Here is a 19,259-nt window from a genome sequence, read left to right as displayed (position 1 = left end):
AGGAGGCTGAGGCAGGAGGATCATGAGTTCAAAGCCAGCCTCAGCAACAGCGAGGTGCTGCTAAGCAATTCAGTGAGACCCTGTCTCTAAATAAAATACAAAATAAGACTGGGGATGTGGCTCAGTGGCTGAGTGCCTCTGAGTTCAATCCCTGGTACCCAAAACAAAACAAAACTCTATGTCTTAGAGCTATTAGACATTTGGGGTTGGTTTGTTGCGACAGCTAGCCCATCTTAGCAGGAAGGACAGATATCCTATCTAAAGGAAGCCCCACAAATCAGCTTCAGCCCAGTGTTGCTATTCCCACGGTGGCTATTCTTCCGATCATTTCAACAGAACCTGGAATTCCTGATGTATTATGGAAAAGCTCTTGGTTTTTACACAATTTTTTTCATTTGGGATTCAGTGGCAGAGCACTTGCCCAGTGTGCACAAGGTCCTGGGTTTGCATCCCAGTGCGTGTGTGTATGCGCACCCATACACACACACACATATTTTTTTTTTCTAGTTCATTTGGCAAGTGTTCAGTTTCTAAAACATATATGTAGACTGAAGACAGTCCCTGGTTTTGTGCTCCCTACACTCCGTCCCACCACTCTTCTAGTCATACCTGGTGGTCAGAATGGTCAAGAAAGGTTTTAAGTCCACGCTCAGGAAATAATGCTGAGTTAATAAACTGGAAGGCATCAAATTTAAAAGCTTTTGTGCAGCAAAGGAAAAGGCTAGATTGTGAAGAGAGAACCTACGGAATAGGAGAAAGACTTCGCTAGCTACTTTTCTGTCAGAGGATTGATATCTAGAATACATAAAGAACTCAAAAAAACACAGATAATCCAATCAATAAAAGGGCAAATTAATTAAACACATACTTCTCAAAAGAAGAAATACAAATGGCCAAAAAATATAGAAAAATATGTTCCACATCATTTGCAATTAGAGAAATGCACATCAAAATTACACTGAGATTTCATGTCACCCCAGTCAGAATAGCAGCCACCAAGAATACACACAATAATAAGTCCTGCAGAGGATATGAAGGAAAAGGAATACTTTTACACTTGAGGTGGGATTGTAAATTAGTTCAACCACTAAAAAACAGCAAGGAACTTCCTCAAAAGACTAGGCATGGACTCACTATATGACCAGCTATATCACTCCTTGATGTTTATCCTAAAGAATTAAAGTCATCATACTACAGTGAGATATGCACACCCATATTTATAGCAGCCCAATTCACAATAGCCAAACTAGGGAACCAGCCAAGGTGTCTACCAATGGATAAATGAATAAAGAAAATGTGGTATATATACACAATGGAGGTTTATTCAGCTATAAAGAAAAATGAAATTATATCATTTGCAGGAAAATGGATGGAACCTGAGACCATCATGTTAAGTGAAAATAAGTCAAACTCAGGTCAAGGGTTGTAGGTCTTCTCTCACATGTGGAAATTAGAGAGAAGAAAGGTGGGAGAATCTCATGAAAACCAAAGGGAGATCAGTAGATCAGAGGAAAGGGATCAGGGGAAAGAAGAGGAGAGACTGGGGGATGATATATACTTGCCAAATTATATATTTATATTGTATGCATTTATGAATATGTAACAACAAATTCTACCATTGTGTATAATTACGATGCACTAATAAAAATGTGAAGGAGGAAGGTTTTCTACAAGTTTTTAACGAGTGAGAACATATCAGAATATTCACTTTCTTTCTCTACATATACTTCAGTTATCCTGGGTGTATGAGCAAGACCATGTGGTAAGACAAATAGGACACCATCTCAGCCTTCAAGAGAGTGACTCTTGAGCTTTAGAGGTTTCCAACTCTAGAACTTAAACTGACTCCAGTTATCCCACCTTCAATCAGTTCAAGCAGCACTGCTTCCTGACCTTCCTCCTGCATTGTTTCGGCTGTTCCTTGGGGCTGGCTTCACTCTATTCTTCCCTCTTGCTCTGAGCAAGTGGCCTCACTAACCACCTAGCTCCTTGTTTCTTCTAACAGAATATGTCCTCAGCTATAATGGAGATAGCTTTACACATTGATCACAGCTGAGAAAGGGTCCCCTGTGCCCATGTACCTGGGTTTCCTTTGAGAACCACTGCTCTAAGGAGTTCTCAGGTTGATGGAGAAGACAAACCACTAGACCATCTAGGGCGGCACCTAACACCTACAGTGAACGTAGAGAGGATGTCAGGGAAGGGTGCCTGAAGGAGGCAGTCCTGGAGTTGAATCTTGAAGGAAGAGCAGATGCTAACCAAGCAGACAGGACCGTCAAGGACTTCCGGACAGAAAGGATAAAATGTAAGGGGCATGAAAGGGCTTTGGGGAAGAGACTGCAGATTTAGCTACAGAGTATACATTGGAGGTGACTGGTTCATAAAGGACACAGATTGCTACCCAATGGGAGTAAACCAAGTTATGAAAGAGGATGCTGTACTGAAGGGCTTGGGTAGATACATTTTAGGAAAACCTCTGACAGAGGATAAGGCTACTTTGAAGGCTGCAGTCTTTCTCTCTGGTTCAAGAATGAACCACACTTGTTCCCACCAGAGAGGACAGCACCTGCTTCTCCCTTTGTCCCAGATCCCTGCCTGGTTATCCCCTAGTCATCCTTCTGACGTTGGCTCAAATGCCACTTCCTGGAGAGTCTTCCCTAGCCCTCCAGTGTCAGTCCCCTCCTCTAACCTCCCCCAGCACCCTGGGCTTCCCTGTCACAGTAACCATCCCTGTGAGTAACTGGCTCATGTCATGAATATGATTATCAGCAGAGATGAGCAGGACGAGGGGAAGCCCACTACCTGCCACATACCAAGTGCTCAATAAAGACTGTCTGAATTAATACATATATGGAAAATCGATTTGGTAACAACAGACTTCATTATTTAAGACTGCATGGCATATCATGCTGATAGGGAAATTATCACCAGGGAGTGATAAATCTCTATTGTGAATGTGGAATGGATATTTATTAAACAAAGAAAACTAGCAATTTATAAGATAGAAAAACAAAAAACAACAGTATAAAAACTAACCAATGGTGAAAAACATCACCAGGGTTGGGGGTTTGTAAGGCTAGAAGTAAGAGTGGAATGTCTGTAGAGGGGCAAAAGGGAATTTACTTCCCAGGGTCATGGTCATGTGCTGTATCTTGACAGATTTAGGTTACACAGGTGTATACTCAGAAATATATCTTTAAGCCAGGCCTGTAATCCCAGCAGCTCAAGAGGCTGAGGTAGGAGTATTGCAAGTTCAAAGTGAGTCTCAGCAATTTGGTGAGGCCCTGAGGAACTTAGCATGACTCTGTCTCAAAATTAAAAGTTAAAAAATGGGCTGCAGATGTGACTCAGTGGTTAAGTACCCCTGAGTTCAATCCCTGGTATCAAATAAATAAATATAAATGATATATAAATATATACATATTTATATGACATATATAAATATGTATAATATATATTTATTTTTTTAAAGATTTCTGTCTTTCATTATATGTGATATTTACTTCAAAAAGGAGCCATAAATAAATATTGAGTCAGGTGTGGTGGTACATGCCTTTTGTTGTTGTTGTTGTTGTTAATATCTTTATTCATTTTTATGTGGCACTGAGGATCAAACCCGGGGCCTCACATGTGCTAGGTGAGCGTTCTATCGCTGAGCCACAGTCCCAACCCGGTACATGCCTTTAATCACAGCAATTTGGGAAGCTGAGGCAAGAGGATCACAAGTTCAAGGCCAGCCTCAGCAACTTAGGGAGCCCCAACCTCAAAATTAAATAATAATAATAAAGGTCTAGGGATGCAGTTCAGTGGTAAAACACCCCAGGGTTCAATCTCCAATTGGAGGTGGCTGGTTCATAAAGGACCCAGATTGCTACGCAATGGGAGTAAACCAAGTTATGAAAGAGGATGCTGTACTGAAGGGCTTGGGTAGATACATTTTAGGAAAACCTCTGATAGAGGATCAGGTTACTCTGAAGGCTGCAGTCTTTCTCTCTGGTCAAGAAGGAACCACACTTGTTCAGTCTCCAGGGTTCAATCTTCAGTATCAAAATAAACAAATAAAATTTAAAAACCTAAATATTAAACTCCAATAAATGGCACTTATGCTGAAGAATTTAGGGGTGAAAAGTACTGAGGTCTGCAACTTTTTTTCAATACATCAAAAAATAAGATGAATTGAGGATGGACAGAGAAACAGATAGATGATGAGGCAAAGAAAACTATACCTATATAGTGAATACCTGTGGATTAGGTATTCGCTCCATAGTTCTTTCAACCCTCTTAGGTGTTGGAAAATTCCACAAAATGTTGGAGGTGAGAACTGCCTGGTATAATGGCAAACATACTTACAGTAGTCAGATCTCCTTTCAAATCCAAGCTGTGTCACTTAACAGCAATGTGCCCTCAGGCCAGTGAGATTCTCCAAAGTCCTCTCCATGCAAGAAGGGCAAGAGCCGTCTAAGAGTGTGGTCATGGAGATTAAACAAGACAAAATCCTAGATCCAGTACCTAACATCAGAGTCTCATTTCATAAATTGTTAGTCCTTTTATTCGGAAGTCAACATATCCACAAACTAGGACAGATCTTCACTAAAACATAAAATAAGAATCTTGTAACATTTTTCTCTTGGTCTATCTCAAGGGAAATTAAAAGGATAAATTAATTGTGCTATTTTTATAGGTAACAGACACTGACCTTCCATCAGTAGGACACGTGGAGTTCCATGTCTAAGGAGAGTGACGGATCCACATGGCTGATACTTTCTCACTCGGTCTCCTGGTGGCCAACACCACCGTTTGTGAGACCTGGCCAGGGTCAGCAGCGGCCACATCAGAGGGAAAGATGGGGAACATCGATGGAATGGTAAGTGGCCTTGGAAGCCAAGACTCACTGTCTCCTTGCCAGTTGTGCAAGGGGGAAAGAACCAACCACACAGCCATGAGCTCTGACGGCGTCTGACGCCTTGTCAGAGGGGGTAGTCACAAGATTGTCTTGGCTTTTGGCATAATTATGTGAACTAAGAGATGGCCTCATGATCATAAATAAAGCCTGCAACTGAGACTGACAGTGTGTAACCAACTGAAAGGAGTCTCCCAGAGAAGACTTTTCATTTATTTGATACCAGGGATTGAACTCAGGGGTACTTAACCACTGAGTCACATCTGTGGATTTCCTACCTCTGGTTTGAAAGGTAGGAGAAAGGAGCCTTCTCTTGACACCACCAAGTGAGGAGGAGGTGCTGACGTCTGAGCGCAAGGAAAAAATACACCTTCCAGTGCCAGAAAACAAAACCAACGGCCATCCAAGAAAATGAGGTCTGGCATCCTAGAGTCAGTGAAAGTTAACTACATGTCACAAGGGAGATATTATAATCAAAAGAAACTGCCATGCTTTAGAAAGCATCTTTGTGGGACTATAAGATTGCACACTTAGAACTATATACCTCGAGCTCTTGGGGGCTGCTTTCACCCCCTCTACCTGGAGATCTTATTTTCTTGGACTGAATGATAAACCCACCTGGTGGGTTGGCCTGTGAACCCCTTGGCTTCATGGTGACTTCCAGTGCAAGCTGCCCCGCCTCCAGTCCATCTGTGGATAGGAGCTTCTTCGCTGGGCTAGGACCTGATCACACCCCTGCTGAGCCAATTGGACACCTCGCTTCCCAGCACTACTGTTGCACTGGTAGCTTGAAATCAGTCATCATGGGAATATTTATATTTATACCATGAAATTAGCCAACCCTATAAATCCAGCCACTCATTGTTTTCCAGAAAGGCAGCAATAAAATCAACAAGGAAACCTGTTTTTTTTTTATTGCTGTGAAGGAGGAGACCAACTTTGGGAAGTCTGTCCCACCCATTCGATCTTACTTAAAACTGACCTCTGGTTGAAAGAGGGGTTAGGCTAAGACGGCCATTTTTGTAACATGTGCTCCTTCTTTCTCTGGCCTCTGCTGATCAGATGAGGGGTAGATCCCTATCTCCACTGGCCAGACTGCAGCAGCCTGATTCTCCTCCTGAGAATGTGGAAGCAGAACAGAGACTGGATGCTGGACACTCAAACTGAAAAGTCCTGCCAACTCTGACTGTGGCGAGCAAAGGCCCCATGCAACATTCAGTTATGGGGAACCTGCTATGTGGGTCATTAGAGAAAGCCAGTCTGCAGAAAAAGGCAGAAAGATGAGCCCAGCCTTAGGAAGATGGATGGGACCCTGAGACACAGAGTACAATGAAACAGAATGAGGAGTATGATCCAACAGCCTAGTTTGAAATACTGTCTCCAACGCTTAGCTCTGTGTGTTAGTTTTTTCATTGCTGTGACCAAAGACCTGACCAAAACAATCTTAGAGGAGTAAAAGTTTCAGAGATCTCAGTCTACGGACAGCCAACTCCATTGCACTGGGCCTGAAGTGTGGCAGAACATCACAGTAGAAGAGTGTAGAGGAAGAAAGAGCTCAGGACTTGGCAAACAAGAAGCAGAGAGAGAACTCTGTCACCAGGGACAAATATAAACCCTAAAGGCATACCCTCAGTGACCCACCTCCTCCAATCACACCCTACCTGCCTAAAATTACCACCCAGTTTATCCATATCAGTAGATTAATCTTCTGACTAGATTATAGTATCATAATCAAATCATTTCACCTCTAAACCGTCTTTCATTGTCTCAAACATGAGCTTGTGGGAACACCTCACATCTAAGCCATGATGCAGTGTGACACTGAGTGAGTTACTATTAAGTCAGTCTGCCTCCATCTCTTCTCTCAAGCAGGAAGATTAATAACTAAACTTACTTCATAGGGTTGTTGTGAGAATTAAATGAGCTGATACAGATAGTAAAAACTCAAAAGCGTAAGCTATTATCTCTGTTAATTAATTATAGTACCCACATGGCCCAGTTATATTTCATTCCTATTCTGAATATGTCACAAGAGATTCCCCGGTGGCCTGGAGGCCCATACTTGAGCTAGTTTGTATAGCTAGGCGTCTGTCCCTCAATCAGAGAATAATGGAAAAATAAAAAATCCCAGGACCACCATGCAACCTTTAGCAAATCACTTCCTCAGTCCTCCATTAGAAGTGGCATGAAATTCAAATGAGAAAAGAGACTGGGAGCTTCAACAACTGTGAAGTGTTAACACCTAACTCTGGGGACTGTTTTCCTTACACGCCTGTAAGGAAAAGTAAATATATTACATTAGCCACAAAAATGGAAAAAATGCTTGTTTAAGATACTTTTATTGCTGAAACAGACACAAGATATAGTCCCCATTCTGTTGAAAAAAAAAGTTCAGGGTCTGTAGGGTTTGCCAGCTTGCTTTATGTGTTCATCTCCATTATTAATAAGTTAATAACAGGAAAATTCCAAGGACAGCTCTGTGGTGCTGATTTTTTAATACACTTTCATCCAGTTTTAATTATATTCACAATAATGCTCCTGATTCAGATCCTCCTATTCTTCTCAAAACAAAGACTCACTCCTTGATAATGAAGTAGGTGGGTTTGGAGATATTTTTGCTCAGCTCTTTTCCACAAGGACTTATAAGCTGCACGATTAATTTCAACACATTTTTCTTCTCAGACTTCTCATTGTTTCTTTGATCTTCTTGAGGTGCTGTTGTCGTCTGGTAAATAAAAAGACACGTGCCAGAGCAGTGGCATTCATTCCCTGGAGCAGAGGTAGAGGCTGAGGTGTGGGGGCCCTAGTTTCATTGGAGGTCCTTAATAATTGCACATTCCACATGGAGAGAGTAAACTTAGAAATATTCTAGACCTTCCGGTCTACTGATATTGCATAAATACCAAAGCCATTTTGTGTTTCTGGCATCAGGAGGCTTTTTTTTTTTTTTTTTTTCAAGCTAAGAATAGACTGAACATATATAAATCAAATCCCCCTCTCGTGGTTAGGACACATTAGGCAAGGCCTCGCCTGACTGGACAGAGAGGCAGGTGCAGCAGTGACCTTGAGCTATGCTAGAGGCAACGCTTGGCCTTATTTACATCTACATTAGCTGGTTCAAACACGGTGCTCAATCCCACTGTGTTTAAAAAAAAAAAATCCATGAATTCCCTTAAACATCTGTGGGAGCTTCTTCTAGGGAAAGAAGCCAAGAAGTAGTAAAAATGGAAGGAAGAGTCTAAGGAGATGTTTTAATTCTAGGTTTGAATCTGAGCTGTGAGTTTAAAGCTAATCTCTTTATAGCAAAAGGTTTTTCGATATGTTTCCAGAAGAAGTTCAAATTCTCTCATGACAAGATTTAGCTATCTTGGAAAGACAGCCACCATACAGTGTCAAGTGAAAAATGTAAGGTGTTAAATATTACACCCTTTATATCTTAGAAAAAATATAAGTGAGGCTATGGATATGGATATAAATATTTGCAAGAAAAAAGATCTGGAAGGACCCAGCACAACTCTAGGGAATAGCAATGAGGCCAACAGGGCCTTCTGCATTTCACTTGAGTATTGTTCAAATTTAATAAAGTATGTTTAGTGTACATTAAACACTTTATTATGTGTATGGTATGGATGGAGGAAGAGGTAAGAAGCCCAGTGGGCAATCCCACCAAGATATCTGCTTACAGCTCATAAACACACAGCCAGGCACAGGGGGAAGCTGGGAGAATCTTGAGGCTCTTAGTCACAGGGGATAAAATACACTGAAAAAAATGAAGTGAATTCATAAATAACAATCAGCCAGCAGTGATCTCAACTTCCTGAACATGTCCCAAGCAATTTCTCCTCATCCCATCTATTCTTTCTAGACCTTGAACCAAATCTCTGTGGTGTCTTGTAGCCCTGGGAAACAAGAAAAGTATTAGAAGTCCCTGGTGTTTTTCATTTTAACTAAAGAAACCCTGAATGATCTTCAGTCTCATCTGTAAGACCACAGACATTAAAGGAGAAATAATACCAATTCTATACAAATACTTCCATAAAACACAAGAGGAAATACTTATGTACTGTCTACAGTCCAGCATTACCCTCATATAAAACTGTAACAAACTTTTCAACCAAAAAAAAAGTTATAGACCAATATCTCACACAAACATAAGACTTTAAAAATTCCTACCAGAAATAATTAGAAAGTCAGGCCCAGCTGAAATGACTAAGCTGGTTCAACATTCCCTAGACTAAGTTGTCTTTTCACAGATTAAAGAAAAGAAATCTTGTGATCACCTCTAAAGATACTGAGAAAACATTTGACAAAATGCAATTCCCATGCATGACAAAAATCCACAGCACAATAGATGTAAAAGGGAACTTCATCAGCCTGATAAAAGACCTCTACAAAACGACAAACAAAAATTATAGCTGACATCTTACTAATAGTGAAAAACTGAATGTTTCCCCCAAGACTGGGATCAAGACGAGGATGTCCACCTTCCTCATTCATATTCAACAATGTACTGGAAGTTTGAGCCAAGGAAATAAGGCAAGAAAAGGAAATAAAAGGCATATAGATTTGAAAGAAACAAACCAAACTGTCTTTAATCACAGATAACATGATTTTCTACTTAGAAAAATCCCAAAGATTCTACAAAAAGCTGCTAGAACTAAAATGAGTTTATAGATGGGTCATGTGCTATAAGGTAAATGTTTTTTGATATGTTTATACAATATAAAAAATTTAAGTACTGTTTATCAAAGCCTTGAAGCACATGAAATACACATGTACAAATTTATATGCTAAATTCTATAAAAATATTCATGGAAGAAAAGATTATATAAGTACATGGAAAGATATATGTTCACAGATCAAAAAAAATCAGTATTATTAAGATATCAGTCCTCCCCAATTGATCTGGATCCAAAAAAAAAAAAATCCAACAAGAAAAATTCCAGCATAACTTTTAAAATTTTTTTTTAGTTTTAGGTGAACACAATACCTTTATTTTATTTATTTTTATTTTTATGTGGTGCTGAGGATAGAACCCAGTGCCTCACAGTGCCTCACAGATGCAAGGCAAGCACTCTACAACTGAGCTACAACGAGAGCATAAGACCTAGAAGAGCCAACAATTTTTTAAAAAAAAAAAGAGTGGACAAAGAGTACTTATACTACCTGACTTCAAGACTCGCTATAAAGTTAGAATAGTGGAACTCAAGTGAGTGGCAATTTTACTCTCCAGAAGACATTTAGCAACATCTGGAGACATTTTTTGATTGTCACCATGGGGAAGCAGGGAGTTACTGGCATCTTCTAGGTAGAGACAAGAAATGTCCCACAATGCACAGTGTAGTCCCCACAACAAAGAATTTTGAAGCCCAAAATTCTTTGGACTTCAAAATTCTTTGTTTGAACTTCAGTAATGTTGAAGTTCAGAAGACTGAGCTAAAGAAATCAAGACAGGGTCATATTGGCATAACAGAAAAAGTATAGATCAACGGAACAAACTAGAGCCAGAAAAAAAACCCATGCACATATGGTGCCAAGGTAAGTCAATGGAGCAAGGGTAGTCTTTTCAATAAATGATACTAAAGCAATTAAACATCACATGAAACAAATTAACCTTGACTCTAACCTTGAACAATATATTATATGAAATGGATCACAGACCTTTAAGTAAAAATTAAAATATAAAACTTGCAGAAGAAATCGTAGATGTTTGTGATCTTGGGTTAGGCAAAGATTTCTATGCTAGGATACTAAAAAACAAAAGAAAAAAAAACATGACCCTTAAATTAAAAAGTTGATAAAGTAAAGCTAATCAAAACTGAAAGCTGCTATTCTTTGAAAAATACTACTAATAAAAAAGAAAAGCCACAGAGTAGGAGAAAATATGTGCAAAACATATATCTGAAAAAGAACTTGTATCCAGAAGATATACAGAAAGTTCAAAATAATAACAAGAAAATAAATGATCCAGTAGTTTAAATGGGCAAAAGATTTTAACAGACACTTCAAAGTACAGTCATAGATGGCAAGGAAGAACGTGAAAAGATACACCAAAATGACATCATTAGTAATAAGAGAAATGCAAACCATAGTGAGATACAGCTAAATAACTGTTAGGGTGCTGAAATTTAAGATAAAAGGATAGGGGGGAAAGCTGACAATATCAAGTCTCAGTGAAGATCCAGAAGAGCAACTGAAACTCTTTTTTCTTTTTTTTCTTTTGGTACTGGGGATTGAACTCAGGGGCACTCGACTACTGAGCCACATCCCCAGCCCTATTTTGTATTTTTATTTAGAGATAGGGTCTCACTGGGTTGCTTAGCACCTTGCCATTGCTGAGGCTGGCTTTAAACTCACAATCCTCCTGCCTCAGCCTCCCAAGTTGCTGGGATTACAAGCGTGTGCCACAGCACTCAGCTCAACTGAAACTCTTGTACATTGCTAATGAGGATGCAAAACTCAATAGCCAATTTGGAAGAGTTTGGCAGATTCTTACAAGGTTAAACACAAACCTAAAATAAGATCCAGTGATCCCACTTCTAGGTTATTTACTCAAGGGGGGAAAAAAAAAACTGCCCATGCAAAGACAATTATACCTCAAACTGGGAACATCCCAAATGGTGAATGGATAAGCCAACTGGGGTACAATGAACCATTATTCTGCCATTAAAAGGACAGAACTGGAGATCTAGGCAACAACATGGATGATGCTCAAGAGCATGAAGCCAAGTGAAAGAAAATGGATACAAAAAGCTACCTACTGAGCCATCGCATTAATATGACCTTCTGGGGAGTGGGGAGTGGGGAGTAGGGAGAGGCAAGATTTGGGACAGTTTACAAGTATCTTTTGAAAAAGGCAAAACTACAGGGATAGGAAATAGAATGGTGGTTGCCAAAGACCTGATGCTGGGTGGCAGGGTGGACTGACTACAGAGGGGCAGGAGAGAGCCTTCAGGGAGATAGAAACATTCTACATCTAGATAAAGGTGAGGGATCCATGAGGTCTACTTCTGTCGAAACTCAACATACAGCACACCTGGAAAGGCAGATGTTATACCTTAATAAATTTGATTTTTTTAAAAAAAAATCTTACGGCTCATGGGTGTGTTCTTTTTGTATGGCATGACATTTTAAAAGTCAAAATTCACTCATGAGCTTGAAAACAAGGAGGTTCTAAATTAAGATCCAAGTTTTCTTGAGAATTCAGAACCATAGCACTGAGCTCCAATTCTTCCAGGCTGCAGCCAACCAGCAGCAACCTCCTTATGAAGTGTGGGCACCTCCTGTCTTGCCACAAATCCCTGCCTGACCTACTTCATGGAGGTACTGCCACCTGCCTCTCCACCAACCTGGGTAAGGGTTTCTTGTCCTGGGTTACTGACTGCTTGAGGGCAGGGGCCAGGCTGGGCTTATCTTCCACTAAATACCAGGCATCTAGCAAAGAGCCTGGCAGATGCCAGGTGCATAGCAAATACTGCCAAATGCATGTGACTCATTCGCCACCTTCCCACCAGCTACAATAACTGATATCTACGACACCCAGATTGCTGACCGCTCCTTTGGTCCTGAAGTCCTCAAAGAGAGTCATCATCCGTGGCAGCCATCCCATAGCCTAGAATAATGTGTCCTTCTGTGTGTTTAGAAATCCCCTCTAAGATGTTGTCAAGCAACAAAATGTTTTAGGGTCATTCCAACTATTCATTTTTGTCTGAGAAGAGTAGAGTTGTTGTTCTAAAAGGGGTGGGGGGGGGTAGGGAAGGAACGAAAGAAAACCACAATGTGAGCTCCAAGGTTAATGAAAATGAAAAGGGAAACATGCACATTCTTCTGGCACATTCTCAGATCATATTCTAGTAATTTAAGACTTGGGATAAGTGGCCTTCTGAGAGGCTCTCCGCTCATCTTCAGAATTTCAGGATCTCAGGGTTTCCACAGCAGTGTGGATGCGTGGCAGGGAGGGATATCCAACTTCTATTTTAGATCAATATTGAAAGATCGTGTTCCCAAGTCATCTTTACTTTATGGGGAGTGGGGAGTAGGGAGAGGCAAGATTTGGGACATTTTGCAAGTATCTTCAGGGGAAAAAAAAATACCATTCAAATGTTCTTGCTGTATATCATTAGTGTTAAAAAATAAGAAAATATGAATATATGTAATCATTTCCCTCATCTTAAACCTCCATGGACCTATTTCTCCTATTACTCTACTTTTCTCTGTAGAAAAGACTCTAATAGGGTTGTCCTGTTTGCTGTCTGGATTTCTCTTCTTCCTTTCTCTCTTGAACCCACTGCCATCAGGCTGTGTCTGTATCTCTCTTAGTGATGCCAAACACTTCCACGTCTGGAAACCCAATGTGCATTGCTAGTACCAGTCTGGCCCCTCTCTTAGCAGCATCTGGGAAGCTGATAGACTTCTCCTCTTCAAATGCTTTCTTCACTTGGGTTCTGGGACACTGAATACATTTTCTTCTCTTCCTACCTCTCTCCCGTCATTTCTCTGCTCTTTGGCTGGTCCTGCTTCTCCCTGAACCCACAAATGCTGCAGCACTTGGGAGCTTACTACAGATCTCCTCTCTTCTCTATACCAACTCTCCAGCTCCCTGATGATAGCTCCCAAATTTATATCTCTATATCTGATATCTCCCTACAATTCCAGACTGCTTTGTTCAACTGATTACCTTATATCTTTGCTTAATAAACATTTCAAGTTTTACATGCCCTAAACGAACTCTGTACTTCCTACCCCAAAACTGAGCCAACTGCAACCTTCCCATCTCAATTGATGGTAACTTTTTCCCAGTTCCTTGAGCCAAAAACCCTGGGAGCTCTATTGGTTCCTCTCTTCTTTTCCCACCCTCTTACTCTATCTGATAACACTATCACCTTTATCTTCAAAAGATGTCCAAAATCTAACCACTTCCACCACCTCTCCTGCTACAACCGGTCTCAGCCATCTTTACTGGCACACTGGATTTCCATACTAGCCTCCCACCTGATCTGCCTGCATCCTGCTTGGCCTTATAGTCTTTCCTCCCGCTATAGGTACTGGGGATTGAACTCAGGGACGCTCAGCAACTGAGCCATGTCCCCAGCCCTATTTTTATTTAGAGACAGGGTCTCACTGAGTTGCTTAGTGCCTCACCCTTGATGAGGCTGGCTTTGAACCCTTCAATCCTCCTTCCTCAGCCTTCTGAGCCACTGGGATTACAGGTATGTACCCCAATGCCTGGCACCAACTTGATGTTCTCTCTCTCTCTCTCTCTCTCTCTCTCTCTCTCTCTCTCTCTCTCTTGTAGATGGACACAATACCCTTATTTTTTATTTATTTATCTTTATGTGGTGCTGAGGATAGAACCCAGGGCCTCACACATGCTAGGCACACACTCTACCACTGAGCTACAGCCCCACCAAGGTGATTCTTTATGAAATCAGATTATGTCTGCTCTTGTTTAGAAGTTTCTATGGCTTACCACCTCACATGGAATAAAATACCAAGTCTTCTCCACAGCCAGTACGCGCTGCATGACTCAGCCCTTGCTCCTCTTCAGCACCATTTCTTGCTACTCTCTCCTTCTTCCTTCAGTTCCACACTGGCTTCCTGCTGTCCCTCAACCACCTCAAGCCTTTGCATGTGCTTATCCCTCAGCCTGGAATATCTGTTCCCAAGATAGCCAGTTGGCTCTCCACTCCAGCGTCATCTCAACCTTGAAGCCTCCCCTCACCACCCTAGATAAACAATGCACATATGCGGGTGCTAGCCCCCAGATTTGTCCTTCTTCAGAGAACTTACCACCGCCATTTCTACACTTATTTATTTTCAATTCTACTGAAAAAGGACCCATTGACCAGCATCACACAGGCACGTGTTAGAAATGCAAAATCTTAAGATCTTATCCCAGACCTATGGAATCAAAGCCTGAGTTTTTACAGAATCTTCAAGTGATGTATATGCACAGTAAAGTTTTGAAAGCTCTGGGCTAGTTTCTGGTTACCAGGAGAATGGAAGCTTTTCTGTTCCTCTGAAGACTGATGTACTCAAAACATAATTAACTAATTAACGAGTGAACAAATGAACTACGTAGCACCTGTGGAACGGGAAGCCCAGTTGATGATGTGTACAAAGAAGTTGGAGAGGGCAAGAAAGAGAAAGAGATCACAGAGCAAAAGTATGGTATTGTATGTAATTTATTTATTTATTTATGTGATGCTGAGGATCGAACCCAGGATCAAACCCAGGCTAGAGCTTTCCCAATATCAACAAACCCATCTTTAAAATAAATAAATAAACATTATTTCAAAATGCAAATACATTCCTCAAATCAAGCAGCTACTCACAACCTATTGTGGATAACTTAGATGAAATAATATTCTAGCATCTAACAGAATCAGCTAAGGCAGGGGATGATACAAGAAAGCTGTAAAATTTAACAAATTCCTGTTCCCGTGCTGAGCATTCTAACAGGCAATAGGGAAACCAGGAGGAATCGGATATAACAAATTGGTTGGTAGTTAAGAAGACTGGAAAGCCAAATCTGAACTTCACCATTTTGCCTGAGGCCCGGATGGCAGGAGAGAATGGAGGGCGTCAGCATTCCCTGCTAAAAAGAAACTTCTCCTACATCCAAAATAGAAGCGACTGCCTGCAAGCAAGGGTTCCGTGGAGATGGGAATTAGGAGAGGGAGTCTGAAGGAGGACACTGAACATGCAGCAGCTTGTTCTTTGTGTGGGAAAGAGAAGGACCTCAATACTAAAGCCAGAGAGGCTGGGGTGGTGTGGGTGGGAGCAGGCTTGGAACACACTGCAGGGGCCCCAGGACACAAAGGTGCTAAACAACTGCAGCAGTATTTTCTGTAAACAAATCTATTTTTTGCCCACTTTTCAACTAAGACAAGTGTCTGGCTTAGCCTTGCTTAGAAAACAAGGACCAGGCCAGGCACAGTGACATACACTTGTAATGCCAGCCACTTGGGAGGCTAAGGCAAGAGGAATGCAAGTTTCAGGCCAGCCTGGGCAACTTAGCAAGACCATCTGGAAATAAGAAATCAAAAAGGTTGCGAATTTAGCTGAGTAAACCACCCCTTCCTTCAATTCTTAGTATCACAAAAAGAAAGAAAGAAGGTGGGGTGGGGGTGGGGGGGTAAGGGGAGGAGGGAGGAAAAAGAAAAGAAGAAAGGGGGAGGGAGGAAAAAGAAAAGAAAGAACAGCAATGATGCAGTGATGAAGCCATTGCAAATGACATGTCCATAGCAAGCTAGCCCTTTAAGTAGGACCTCAATTGTCACAGGTTTGGCATCAGACATTCTGCAGTGGAGGATAGTGCTGAACCACAGCTATCCATCAGAAAAAGTTCTAGACTAGGTTCTTTATTGAAAGGCAAAGGCCCCAGGCAAGTGGCATCTGTTTTGCCCTCCTCCTGTCATTGCTTCCTTCCCCAAACCCCTGGAGATGCCTGTATGAAGCCCAAGACTCAGCCACCCTGGGATGAAGCTGCTGCAGGTGGAAATCAGAGAACAAATGAAAGAGGGAGGAGGTAAGACAGGGAACACACTGTTTCACTCTTTCATTGAGAAACCAGTCATAAAATTAGCAGCAAACACAGAGGAAATGATAGAGCTCAGTAGATCCACAGGTGGGCTGAACCACAGAAAACTGATCATCAAGGGTAACAGCAAAAAGGACATCCAAAAAGCACCGAGGAAGCAACAAATCACTCCAATGAGAAGGGAAAAGATGAAGGACTTTGGGGAACAACATCACTTTAATGAGTTTTACCACCATTATAATCAAAGTGTCTTTCTTAGCCCTGTGTCCTCATGACCCCTACCCTAAAAGAAAAAAAGAGAAAAAAGGACACCAGGGCTAAAACCAGAAGATGTAGATCAGAAGTCCCCTAAGTCAGACTGTGGCTGTCTGAAAGAGGAGCCACGCAAAATCACAGAGGTTCAGAAGGGTCTGAGCACAAAGGTTGGAAGGGAGATCAGAAATGAAAAAACGATCAGAGGAAATCATCTGATATCACGCTGAACAGGAACAATACATGAAAGCCAAATTTCACATATTACAGATGGCTGAACAGTTTTTGGTATCTACACTCAAATGAACAACATGCAAAAGTGAATATCTCATACACAATTTACAAAACTATCAAGGATCTGATACATTTGAAACAAAAACTGTCTATTTCTGAGCCAATGGATACCAAGGCATTTATATGTGTCTTACTCAGGATTTGTTCTTCAACTATTGTGTCAAATACACACCACTGAAAACAGCTAAAGATGGTAAACAGTGAGGGCTGCAATTCTTCAGCACATTGACTACTGAACTTTGTAACCACCATAATCACAATAGAAAATCCCTTAACCATCACTTGCACACCCTCAAAAATACTTCATGTCAGTGACCCTTTAAGTGTTTCATGGAAAGTGGGCCTTAAATAAGCTGTTGAAGACAATAATTATTTTTAACCTGAAACCCTCTTATCTAAGTCAGTGTGTGAGCTCCTCCATCATTAGGAATCCTAATCTAGTTTGGGGGAGGGGCACACATAGAAAAAAAAGAGGTCCTCATTAGCCCTTGCTAAAATCCCCAAAACTAAAGGAATGAATTCCCTGAAGTGGGAGCTCTATTCCTTGATAAACTGAATGTACCAAGAGCCCAGAATTCCATCACAAACACAAAAGCCTGCCCTTTACAAGTGCCATAGTAATCATTCTTATTTCAAAGACAATTGTTGACTACACAGTATAAGTTTTGAAGCACTTTTGCAGAATAATTCCACCCAAACACTTACAATAGATTTCACAAAAAAAAAAAAAATGTCCAAGGAATTACAATAATCTATTTCTTAGCGATTGTCCAAAGGAAGCCGAGAAGCCAAGCATGATCTCTTTTAACTAGCCTCCTCCAAACAGTGGGTTATATACTTGAACAATGCCTGAATTCTTTTGCCAGCTGCAATCAATTATTTTAGGTACCTGAGTCCCAAAAGAAAAGGTATCCACTATCCACACAGAGTGGGGAAGGATTTGGGGGAAGCAGACATGGAATTGCTTAAAACTCTTTAGCCATTCCATGCAGTGAAGACAAAGTGGACGTTCTCAACAGTAAGCCCCAAATCTAGTGGACGTCCCCACCTGAAACGTGTCCTACTAAAACACATCCCTTTGAAGGTGTTCTAAACACTCCATGTCTTTATCGAACTGAAGCATGCCTGCGGGACCACTAGGTAGGAGATGCAACTTGTCCAGAAAGAAGATAGGAATGCGCCTCTTTTTTCCCTCCCCGCCCAACGGTGCCTTCCCGGGAGACAGATTTCTGACTTCCGCCGCTGTTGCAGCAGCAAAGGGCGGAGAAAATCCCAGCACCGGTGCCGCAAAGATCTCTCCAACCACCGCCACCCGCTCAGGTGCTGGCCCCGACGGGCAGCCCAGCTACTCCAGGAACCGCCGCCAAGTGCTTACCCGGGTCCGCCCGGCAATGCTCTGGAAGGGCCACCAGCAGCAGGAGTCCCAGCAGCAGCGGTGGCAACGGCAGCGGCGGCGGCGGCGCATCCTGGGACCCACGGACTCCGGGGCTCCTCACGCCCCGGCAGCGCGCGGCTCCCCAGCCGGCCTGGCCGAGCCCATGCGCCCGGGGCCGGTCCCTGGGCCCCTGCGCCGCCGGCCCAGCTTCCCTCGGGCCCCGGGGCTTCGCCTCCTGCAGAGCCATGGGGACCCTTCACACATCCAGGCCGCTGCCTCGCTCCACACCGCGCCGGGGAACCCAGCCCTCGGCGCCCCGGTCTTCACCGGGCATCTCCGGCCATGGCCCGGGCGCCGGAGGGAGGGGGCGCCGGGCGGCGCGACTTGCTCGATCGTCCTGCCTCTGCCCGTGGCGGGCTCCGGGGAGCCGCGGCTTCACCCGTGCAGGGGCAGGGGCCGGGGCCGCAGGAGCCGCGGCTGGCGCGGGCCGGGATTCCCACGGTGCCTGTCACCGCACGCCGGCGCGCCCCGGGAAGCGAGGGTGGGACGGGCGCCGCCCGGGGCTCCCTCCCCGAGGCCGGCTCCTACAGATGGAGGGGGCGAGGCTGTGAGGATCCCGGGCTGGCGGCCGCCGGACGCGCTCGGGTCCCTCCCTCCCGCCGCCGGTGGCCGCCTCTCCGCCCCGCTGTCTCCTCTCTCGCTGGTTCGCTGGGTTCGGGGACCAGCTCGGGCTCCAGCTCTCGGGACGCGATTGCTACTGCAGCTCAGAGCGGCGCCTCATTGACAAAGAAAGCACGTAGCACCGGAGCAGGCGAGGGAGGCGAGGCAGGCGCGCGCGCGCATCCCCGCGCGGATCCTCCGCGCGCCCCCCGCTCCCGCGCGCCCTGCCGAACCCC

The 19,259-nt window shown here is 43.1% G+C and overlaps 1 protein-coding gene across 3 annotated transcripts in view; it reads right to left on the bottom strand.

The window, feature by feature from the left end:
* Kiaa1549l (KIAA1549 like) overlaps positions 1-18,610 on the bottom strand; it is a 250,457-nt gene extending 231,847 nt beyond the window's left edge. For all 3 annotated transcript variants that reach the window (XM_076844328.2, XM_076844329.2, XM_076844330.2), the window contains exon 1: positions 18,364-18,610. In XM_076844328.2, the coding sequence (XP_076700443.2) occupies positions 18,364-18,610 (247 nt within the window). The remainder of the gene's footprint in view (positions 1-18,363) is intronic.
* Between the last annotated feature and the right edge of the window lie 649 nt (positions 18,611-19,259).

This window comes from Callospermophilus lateralis, chromosome 2 (genome assembly GCF_048772815.1).
Source record: "Callospermophilus lateralis isolate mCalLat2 chromosome 2, mCalLat2.hap1, whole genome shotgun sequence".
NCBI lineage: Eukaryota > Metazoa > Chordata > Mammalia > Rodentia > Sciuridae > Callospermophilus > Callospermophilus lateralis.
Note: the sequence above shows the minus strand (reverse complement) of the source record. Positions and strands in the feature narration are given on the sequence as shown.